The sequence below is a fragment of the Halyomorpha halys genome, unplaced genomic scaffold, assembly GCF_000696795.3.
Source record: "Halyomorpha halys isolate HHAL.00 unplaced genomic scaffold, Hhal_1.1 Scaffold110.1, whole genome shotgun sequence".
In the NCBI taxonomy this organism is placed as follows: Eukaryota; Metazoa; Arthropoda; class Insecta; order Hemiptera; family Pentatomidae; genus Halyomorpha; species Halyomorpha halys.
In genome coordinates this window covers 2,623,688-2,635,401 of record NW_027112640.1, presented here as the reverse complement: position 1 = coordinate 2,635,401, position 11,714 = coordinate 2,623,688, and the positions used below count along the sequence as shown (strand labels likewise).

The 11,714-nt window shown below is 29.1% G+C and overlaps 1 protein-coding gene across 3 annotated transcripts in view; it reads right to left on the bottom strand.

The window, feature by feature from the left end:
- LOC106677870 (dual specificity protein phosphatase 22) overlaps positions 1-11,714 on the bottom strand; it is a 208,555-nt gene that overhangs the window by 176,061 nt on the left and 20,780 nt on the right. The window contains exon 1 of one of the 3 annotated variants that reach the window (XM_067050443.1): positions 11,563-11,677. The exons of the other annotated variants lie outside the window; for them this stretch is intronic. Coding sequence (XP_066906544.1) covers positions 11,563-11,583 — 21 coding nt within the window. The 5' untranslated portion in view covers positions 11,584-11,677. Of the gene's footprint in view, positions 1-11,562; positions 11,678-11,714 lie in introns of those variants that run through there. 3 annotated transcript variants of the gene reach the window in all.

Below are 11,714 nucleotides of genomic sequence, written 5' to 3'. Positions count from 1 at the left end.
GTGGATTCCAAGTAAGTCTCTTGTCAAGATGAAGTCCTAAGTATCGAATCTGTTCAACAGGCGTTAGTGGAGTATTTAGAAAGGATACTGTAGGACAGGAGGGTAGAGGTTTACGACGGAGAGTAAATTTAATCGAATTTAAAAGTTAAACTATTTCAAATTTTGGGAGGACAGTAAAAGTAATATTAGTTAGAAAATCACCGAAATAGGTTAAGTGTTTTATAATATATAGATTATTTTGAAATTTTGACTTGTACTAGTTTGAACGACCATCCTTTAATCCACTCCACTGAAAAAGCAACAAATGTGTTGGTAGAATGTTCATTCCATGTCTACTCATCTTTTGAACCCTTGTTTTTTTTTAAGGCATTCCACAGAGATGGTGAAGTTTGTATAGCTGTCTACAGGTGATCAACCTATTCTAACCATGGTAGGAGTCAAGTTTAACAGTTTAAGAGCCTACCTCTGAGCTACGGACGGCCCCTTTTGAACCTTTACACCACAGATTTTATTCCAATTTTACATAGGTGTTGTGTAGGTATTACTATTATTATTATGCCACTGCACTGCCTGCAAGAACCCGGGCCTCCTTCACCACAGCCAACCGATCTACACGGTCTCTTGCTTTCTCCTTCCATCTGCCAATCTTCAAGAGCTTCAAATCCTCCTCCACATCGTCCTGCCATCTGATCCGGGGACGTTCTCTTTTCTCTTTTCTATCTGGTTTGCCATAAACCATCTTTTTGGAAATCCTTTCATCGGGCATCCCCTCAACGTGTCCTAACCATCTTAATCTTGCACTTTTTACTAACGCCACGATGCTGGGTTCCCCCTACAAATGTTGTGAAGGTATAGAGGTGATAAAATATTAAATTTTATTGAAATACGTCCACTAGTTTTTGAATTACAGAACTGTTAATTCCTAATAAATGGGCAAAAAACGAATAACAAGTTTTGGTTGTTGGTTTCATTGAAACGTTTTTCACCAATATTTGTTGTTTGTTTTTTTTAACAAACGCATTGTATTTTATATGCACAGTTCATTCAATTGTATTGTAATTAATAATATAAAATACTAAGTTGAATAATTAACGTAACAAATAGTAAAATTTAAGATTGCAATTAATGCTTTGCAAAATTATTTTGTAAACCACCGTGTATCGACTGCAACTTGAAAAAAGTCCTTGATCTTAAGGTAGTAATAAGGTAAATAAAGTATAAGAAGAATCGCTTCCGATAATTCGATCGAAAATCTGAGATGGCAAGTTTCAAAATTGTGTGTAGCTGAATTGACGTACAATGACCCAAAACTTTTTTTTTTTTTGTGTCTGTTGAAGAACCATGTCGTTTTCAAAGTGTTTTAAGTCTAAAACTTTTAGGACTATTTATTTCGGTCTGACTTTTACTTTTACTACTTTTACTGCTTTCCTGAGAAGTCCAATCATTTAACATTAAGCTTCTCGAATAGTTTTATATAAATTTCCTACCATTTCCTTAATACGAGAAAAATACACAATCCGACAACTTAATTCCTACACTACAAGCTAAAGCATTTAACGCAGATAAGTACAACAAATAAGAAAGCCTTTACCGATCAACCCTTGAGCTCGCAGACACACATGTACGTTGTATTTGAACTATAATCCAAAACAAAATAATTGTTTAGGAATACATTTATTTACCATTTTTCAACATAAATTTGGGCTTTATTCAATACAGCGCATTAAAAAAAAAAATTAATTCCTAAAGTACAAGATTGTTTCTTTGTATAATTATATGAGTGCTATACATCCTTCAAACATAATTTTGAAAATATATCCATTGCTTCCATGCTTCAAACAAACAAATTTATATGCTATAAAATAGATAGACAACTTTATATATAATTAAAAAAATTTAGACCTAGATCCTAAACTTCTATCTTCCATTATCTACTCAGAGACAGAATGGTCCACTTGCAGATTGAATTTATTAATCAGATTCAATTTTTAGTAACTCAGATATTAAACTTTCGGTACAAGTTTCAACCAATATATATATGTGTGTACATAAGTACTAATTATTAAAATAAAAAAGTGGTAAACTTTTTTTTGTGTTTTTCAAATATATATCTTTACAAATTAGTGAGCACTAGAGGTAATGCGAGGAGAAAAATAAATCAAAAAAACTGATTTCAATAGAAAAGATAAATTGCATATATTTAAAATAAATAAAAACACATTATAACTCGAAATGAGTTGACCGTGGATATCATATAAGGAGATGATCGTTAGGGGCGCGAACAGTGAAGTAGAAAACTAGGTAAAACTAATTTATTAGTACCAAGGTTTCAGCCAGAATTTCAGACCTTCATAACAACCATATAGACTATAGAAATATAAAAATTAAGAAGAAAGGAAGAAAAGAAATGAACATAGATATGAAAATCAATTAAGTAAATGGATGTAAAAATTGAAAGTATTTAAAAATTAATCAAAAAAGAAATAGTAATGAAAACATTCTCATTCTGTATTGTTAATACACGATACCTTTTTCCAATACTACTTATGTACATATATTATCTGTAATCTTCTTATAATTCCTGTAGTCATTATTGAAGTCATTATCTTGTTTTTGTTCTTAGCCTTGAGGCAGACCTGAAATTGTGGCCATAACTCTCTTTCTCATTTGGCTTCTTCACTGATCGCATCCCCAACCATCTTCACTACCTATACCTCTAAATGTTTATTGGAAAATTTCGCAATACGTAATTTGTAGGTAATAAATAATTTTGATAACTGGTTAATATAAGAGAGAATCAATCACCAACCCTCTAATATTTTGAAAATTCAAAAATTTGTAAAGGTTAAAAATTGAAAATCAACTACAAACTGTCAAAATTGTAGCAAACATTTTAATCAAAGAGTACTAAAATTTAAAACCAATAATTCAGAATTTACGATTTTGCGATTTCAAAGAAATAGTGCTATGTTTGTTAATAGATTCGTAACTTGTAAGTGAAAAGTTCAAATTTAAAAGGGTTGAAAAAATTTAAATATTTTATAATATTGTTGGAAATATTTAAATACAGTTGGAAAAACCGAGGTTGTAGTGAAATTTAAGTTATCCTCCTCCCACTTACAAATTCATATAGCTACATCCTTCGTTTATATTTATATCACATTTGCAAGATGAACAATTCTAAAAAAAATAATATATATATAAATATTATTATTTTTTTTTTTTTGTCGAGCATAGGAAATACATAAACACAACTATATCTATGCCTTACTAGGTTTCAAAATTTTCTAAAATAATCCAACTATAGAAAGCAAATCTTTATGCTACTTACCTAAAAGTTTGAAAATATAAATGCTCTTAAGGAACAATTTTCAAAAAACTTTAAATTATTTTATTCATTTCCCAAAGAAACTTTTATAACTTATAGAACAAATAAAATAGTAATGATGGATTCTATCATTACAAATTTTAGTAAGAAAACGAATCTAATTAGTATCAAATTGTAGATACTAATATCATAGATCTAAATAGTATCAATTTGAGGTAAAGCCTTAATAAGAATGCTGTTTAATATGCTTTCTGAACATAAGGGTGTCGTCTCTACATGTGCTCTGCGACATGAGAAAACAAAGTTAACTGCTAATGTAAGGGCTTGAGACAGCAGGGAGGACTTAAAGTTGTACAGAATGGGGAGCAAAATATCCTTCCACTTAATTCACTAAACTGATAACTGAAAACTTGTTCCAGTTGTATATTTGCTTAAGTTTAAAGGATCCTATATACCTATCTCTTCAACATTCTAAAGTCAAAGCCAAATAGGAGAGACTGTGGTACCTAGGATCACAATTTATTTTTTATATTTACTGTAAAACCATTTTTTTAAATATAACAACGGGAAGAGTCTCTCCTGATAACACCTTTATTCTTAAACACTTTTAGTTAAAATATTAAACAGTTATTGATAACAACAAATAAATTCATTGAATTAGGACTAAAATTAGAAGACCATAATCTACCATTTATCACAGCCTACTGTACTTTGCACCAATGAACACCATAATATGAATTAATTACAATAACTTTATACAGAACTTTGTATTTTATTACAAAAAAGAAAAAAGTTTGTATTGCATTACCTTTTTTTTTTTTTGCATTACCTTATTTATTTATTTACAAGGAGCTACATATACGAAATTTATAATTTACAATTATTAAGCCGTTAAAATAAATTTGTATGCATTTAAATTAAATTTTACTAAAAATTAAAAAAAAAACTTAATCATTTGCCGTTATGCTTCAAAAAGTCTATTTGAAAACATTAAATCAGTTCAAGTTCGTCACTTAGGTTTATCACGATACTTTTAAAGAATTGCTGTCATTTCCAATTCATTTGTAGAATCTAATTTGATAATGATGAAAATAATCTGCTTAATTTGATGCTGTTCTTAGCTAATAATTATTTCCTAGATAGTGTACTGATGGCCCAGTCTTTTAATCAAATCCCTCCTAAAAATGCCGATAGTTGAAATTTGATTTCTTCTTTCTTCTTTTTAAAAAAATTTATTAACTTTTCAATTACACTGTTACTCATGTTCCATTATACATTTTCAACATTGATCAGAGGAAATGACGTCTGGATACAAGGTACCTGATTGTGTTTTTATGAATTGACCCCCTACAACATTCTGGATAATGTTTCAAGCTGAAAATAACATAACGAATTACTCTCGAATAAGCAGTGGTTAGGAAGAACGGGATTTAAATTACAAAACACTGTCGTTAATTTGTAAAAAAATAAACTCAAAGTTGTTACTTTTAGAGTTAAAAAAAAATCCTTTTAACTCTTAACAGCACATGAAAGACCACTTTTTTGCACTCTACTCATTAAACTTTGTGTTAGCACAGCCATATCGCGTTAGAGACCACTCTCCATATATTCCAACAATTAAACTAAAATGGCACTGATTTTTCATTATTTATATTACTATATTTTATACACGTAATATATTATATATATTACATAGACTATTTATATATTCTATAAATAAAGATATGTAAATTTAGTAGCTATCGACTTCAGTTGTTGCATGTCAAACCTCATTCGATCTTGGGGGTTGGTAAAGCTGAGTAGTCAGCATATATACATGCTTCGATTCCTGAATAATCGTTACTAAGCATTTCCTTAAAATCGATTTTTAACCACCAAGCTATATTTATGTATTTACTGAAATGTCAAATACGAATGAAATATTTGTGAATCGGTTGAATTAACACGGTAAAACTATTTAATCTGAACCTCCATTGATATTTTTAATATAATAATATGAAGTAAGGGGAACTCTGATAAATGTTTTGTCACCATAGTTATTAAAGTTACTCAGCCTACACTGGTTCATTACGAGTGACGCAGTGAGAGAGATGTGCTGGGATCTCAAAGAGCCCTGCTTTACCCCTCACACGTGGGGAATAGAGTGGGCTCGGGGATTCTCTGGTCGATAGTGTAAATATTGTATATGAAAATATAAATGTGACTAGTGACTATTTTATTATTATAAATATTATTATTTTTTCTTTTTATGTATTTAGTTTGATTTGTATCCTTCTGTTTATATATATATAGAGAGAGATTTTATGTAATTTTTTTTTATTTACTTATTTATTTTATTCTTATATTATTTTATCAAAGAAGGGAAGGAAAAGAGAAAAAAAGAGAAAAAGAAAAAGACAAAAAAAAAATAAAAGGACCAAAGAGATGAGAAAAAAAAAAGTCATGTTCTAATGTTGTACACTAGTAATGTTTGTAATTATTATTGTATTCTTATGTAGGCTTATTTATTGTTAGATTAAAAGTATCGTCTGATTAGACTAAAATAATTATGCTGAGTGACTAGCAACCCGATGAAGTTGGGCAGCACAATTTTATATTTATATTTTAATAAAGTGTTTCCCCTTTATTTTTTTTATTTTTAATATTAATGTGATCAGTTATTACTATTGCCTATTGCCCAACAATCGTATATTGTAATATTGATCAATAAATAAAGTATTGAAAAAAGTTATTAAATAATTACTTATATTTTACATAACCTACACATGAGCCTTACAGTTGATAAGACGATTACTACATAAGATCATTTTTAGTATTTTCAATATTGATTCTATTACAATTTAACATTGAATAAATGATTAACACCAGATTATAAATTTTAACAAACTGTTATATTTTTGTATTTCTTCTATACTTTTCCAAAAAAAAATATGATTAAAAGTACTTTTCTGAAAACTAGTGAAATTGGAAAATTATTAGTTGACTGTAGGTGTTAAGAAAATTCGCAGAAAAACTCAATAAATAGTTTTTTCTGCTATTTTTGAACCTTTTCTGACTGCCACCAGGACCATCTTCTAACAATTATTGAAACTGGAATTAAGTAATCAGTCAACTGAAAGGCTCATTTAGAAATTTAGAAAGCGAAATTATATCCATATAATATAAAAATATCTCTGAGTAAATATATGACACGAGCTAGGAATAATTCTACTTTAATTAGGGTGATAAGTGAAGTCTGTTGCGACCGCTGCATCAGATTTTTTTATTATTAGGCCATACAAAAAAAAAAAAGTATCGTTGGAACAAATCTGTAGTGACGTACATGAAAATTTAATCACTATGATCTTTTTTCTTTTTCTATTATCTTCGTAATTACAAAAATGAGTAACTAGAGATACGTAATTAAATACACAAAATAATCGATTGGCTTATATCGAAGTTATAAATTAGGTACTACATTATATTAGTAGTCCTAACTCAAATACAATGTCCTCATTAATAGTCAGGTGCGCTACTTTGGTGTTATACATAATTATTTTCAATAATAGATACAGAACTCAAACTGTCTCTTGTAGTTTTGTTGTAGAACTTGAGAAAAAGAAAATTTAAAAAAAATCCTCATTCTGAAATAGTGTAACGAGAAAGAGAACAAAAATAAAATAAATAGCGGTAAACGAAATGAAAGAAGGGATAAAAGGGTGAAAAGTGTTATTATCCCACCGAAAAAAGGAAACAAAAGTAGACGACGAGCTGATATTGCTCTGGCAGTTCAGCTGCTCACCTCCACAGCCCACAGCCCACAGTGTCCCTTAAAAAAAATCCCCAATTCCGTACAAGTTGCAAAACTATTTATCACTTTTCAATCATAATACTGAAAAATATCAGTGATATTTACTCTACATTGAAATTAAGATTCAATTTTAAGTGAAAACTAGACTATAAAAAATAAAATACGTCATCACATTACGTTTTATCACTACAACATCTACAGTATATACAGTTTTTTTTTTATTAATTTATTTAATGTAATTTACAACTGTATAAAATAATACAATAAGTAAATATGTTGTATGTTTCATATACACTTGAAAATCTTGGGAAGGAACCACCCATCGGCGGTACTTCAAACATTAATTTAAATTAGAAGGTCCCGTGGCCATCTTCTTTTCAGACGCCTCGGAGGATTTTCAGGGATTGTTAAGGATGAAAGATTAAGAATTAATGGGTTAGGATGGTTAAGGAGTTTGGAATGGAAAGAGGCATATTTGTTTTGGGCCAATTCTGCAACAAATGGATGTTAAGGTCTTTGTGAATGAGTTTATTTGTAACGATATACAGTTTAATGAACATAAAGTCTAGATCCCTATTGAAAAAAAATCCTGTGAATTTTTAGCTTTACATTTTAACACACCCGGCAATTCTTAGCTATTTCTAGATTTGAGGATGTATACAGATTATATCAACGTAACTGAAAGTTCTATATCAATCATAGTTAAAACTAAACATTTACGAACCCATTTTTATTTATTCACACAATGTTGACATATACTACATACAATCAACGCGAGTTTTTTTCCATTATGTTTTATAAACTATTCAAGATTTCTTTTATTTCACAACGAAACCCAAGGCTCTATCTATATCTAATATTGATATAGAGGAACGCTGTGCTTTGATACATGTTGAGAAATAAAATTGTTTGATAAAACTGTTGATGAAACACAACTTCTCAAAAACATAGGTTGGTTCCATATTGCAAATGTAGGTCCAATCGTAATTACTCTTCTACGATTTTAATTTCAAGTTCATTAAAATGCTCTTAAATAAAAAAAATGTACCGTACAAATTTCCAGTTTATTAAACACCAATCGATTTGTTTCTTGTTGTAGAATAAATAAAAATATTACTGATTGTGTTAAAAATAAAAACTTGCACTGCTACAATCCATGAAGGGGTATTTTTTCCTAAGTCCTATTTCTTGAAAATACAAGGAAGTGATTTGTTCATGGTCACCCTCAACCACCGGATTTTCTTATAGTTAAGGGCACCTTTACAGAGGCTGGGGTGGAGGTCTCCCGACCACATGGTTGACTCACGGCCACAGTAACAGAATAAATAATTAACTGCCACAGTTGGATTCGAATCTGGGGTCTTAAAGTTAGTAGGATAGCGCCTTTCACACTGAGCTACCCCACTTCACACTGATTGCATTATGTGAATTTAAATTTAAGAATATATATATACATATTAAAAGCATAAGAAGCTCTAATAAAAGTGGGCCAGTGAATTTTTTTTAGAAACAATAAAGTCATGGGTCGTTTAGAACCTTTAACTACAATGTATCAAAAATGAGTTACGCGCGGGTAAGAATTTGATAATCTATAATTTTTTCAATTTCATGAAATCAACAAGAATGTATCAAAACATCTTTGAGATATGCACCGAAAATGCTTAATTTCGATCTCAACTTTTTTGCTGGTGAAGGGATCAAGAATTTCAGTAGCTTTAAACCTTCCCAGGACGACACGGAATATTTTGAAAAATAAATAAGGTTTAGCACAAACAGACCTTATGACAGGGAATACATAAAACTGGTTTTAAAGTTGTAAGACACCTAACTAATTTATTTTAAAAGAATGTTATAAGATAACGTTGTGTGCTGACAACAAATCATACCTCATATGAACCCAGCTATTCAGCTAAAAAAAATCAGAAAAAGCAAATTTATTCTTCAGCATCTAAGCAAAAATAAATTATAAGAAAAATACATTAATACATTTATTTTAGGAAAATTCAAATCTACTTATCATAATGATTAACACAAACCCCAATATATAGGGTTTTTTTAATAAAGAATAGTGAAATTCTAACCATAACAATAAATTAAATATTGATAATTTATTGTTATTGATTAAAAAAGTTCAATACCGGCGACAGAACATAAATAAAAATATTATTTGAAGGTAAATATATCTTAGTCCGAGATACTTGTGAATGAAATAGAGATTATAATTGATTAAGTGCTGAATGGGGTAGTTCTCTATCCTCAATTACAAAGCCTTATTCAACAACTCACTTAGAGTAGGATTTGCTATTTATACCATACTATTTTAATAGCATATAAACAAAGAGGTATGGAAAATTTTGAAAAAATATGTATTACTAAAGGTGGACCATAATTTTTATAAAAAACTATAAAAAGTTATTAATATTTACAAATAGATAAATTTTTACACTAAGATAAAATAAAAAGATAAGCTGGGTATCATATAAATTGCAATTTAAAACAAAATAGAAAGGGTAAAAATATAAAATTAGATCAAATTAAAAGATTATGTCATTAAAATATCGAATTAACCTTTCTTTTTTCGAATAAATGATTAGCATGTTTTGAATTAAAATGTTTTTAACGATTTTTAAAACTACTAATAGCTATTACACAATAAAATTTGATGTATACAAGTGTAATTCTTGTTGATAATCGGATATGAATAAATAATATGTGATATGCGATAAGCAATAATGTAAATGCGTCTAAGGCATTATTATTTATACCAATATATTTTGTTTTTTTACTTATATATTATTATAATATATAACAATATATTGATTATATATTATTATAATCGGTTCTGTTTTTAGTTATATTTAATTCTGTACCTACGTAAAGTAAGGGCCAATGTCCACTTCATTCGATTTGAGATAAAGTTGTTTCAGTGCACATTAGCCGTTAATTACATTATTGCAGATTTGGCATTGGCCCATTAAAAAGCGTCCAACTATAAATATAGTAAAATTAGGACATTGGCCTTAATTTTATTTATTACTCCCATGTTTTGGAATGAACAAATGGCATAAGCACAAGATTAGTATTTATGGACGTTACCAAGTTGCTGATTTAGTTTATAGCTCCTTTATTCTATATATTTTTTTTATAATTAATAGTAAAACTTAAAAGTTTCATTTTTGGGCAAATATTGAATTATAAATATCGGTCCCTGAATTATTTAAATTTAATATTCATCTCACAGAAAGTAAACCAAATTTTATTTAATGAAGTAACTGTGGAGAGAATGAAAAATAAAAATAATATTTTTTCTAAATCGGAAGATTGTCGGGGTGTGGTCTAAAAGAACAAAAAATAGTTAACGAATATATATTTTTTTTAATTTCTCCTTTTTTCTTAATGTAAGCCTATAAAGCCTAATTCTTAATTGAGCATTAGAATTAGAGATTTTTAATGTCAGTATCGGAGTCATATCAATATTGAGAAATCAAAGCAAGGTAAATAATAATTTATTTTAGGTAGTACAAACAAAGGCAGTATGAACATTTTTACAAAAAAATTACTTTTTATTTTGTATCGGATGTATTTCATAGATGTAGAAGTGTACCATATACTGAGCTTTGTGACAAATCGGATAGCTTTGGAACAGTCTGTAAGGGGCCTCCGAACAAAGAAATAACTCAAGTCTACGGTACTTTCTTTGAAATACACCCAAAAAATTTACTGTCACTGCCAAATCAAATTAACGACATGGAGACACCAACAAAATTTATAAAATAATAAATAATAATTAGATGCATTAAAAACTAACCTTAAATTATGGAAATGTTATAACTTGTTAATGTTTATTTAGTTGTAGAAATTATAAAAGATTTTTTGAAGTAAAGGAAAAAGATTACGTTAGAGTACATATCGAAAAATTATTATTCTAAACATTTCCTTTAAATTACTTGAAATAAAAAAAATTATCAAAACAGATCACAATTGTGAAGGGTATATCAAACATACATACGTATTAACTCATGAATCGTTTTTTTTTTAGTTTCAATTTAGATATTTAAATTATATCTCCAACATTCAATTTACATTTAAGAAGCAATATCATCATAAAACACAAAACGTTTCTGTAAAAAGGCGTAACACAAATTATAATATTCAAAAATAATCACAATCGTAAACATTTTATCAATGCTTCTAAAGAATAGTTTGATTCTAAAGTCCGAGGCATCAATAACAACAAATTGATCATTAAAAATTATTGTTTAAAGTTCTGAACAAGATTTTCTAGTAAGATAGCCAACTTATTTGATATTATATTTCTTCAACATTTCAGACATAATTTAAGCAGTTATACACCAATGATATCTAATAATATACAGACTATGAAACTATATACTTTAGAATATAGGGTACTATGTATAAAGATTACTATATACTATATCGGTACCTTGTTCATGCCGTTGCCCATGGCGGGTGGGTAACTCCGGCCCCGGGGACGGTTACATCGCTACTGCCCGGCCCAGCTCAAGCCACCCCTCAGCTGTCTGCCCCCTGCCACCTCCTCTCACCCCCACTCTCCCTCTCTCTCTCTCTGTCTCT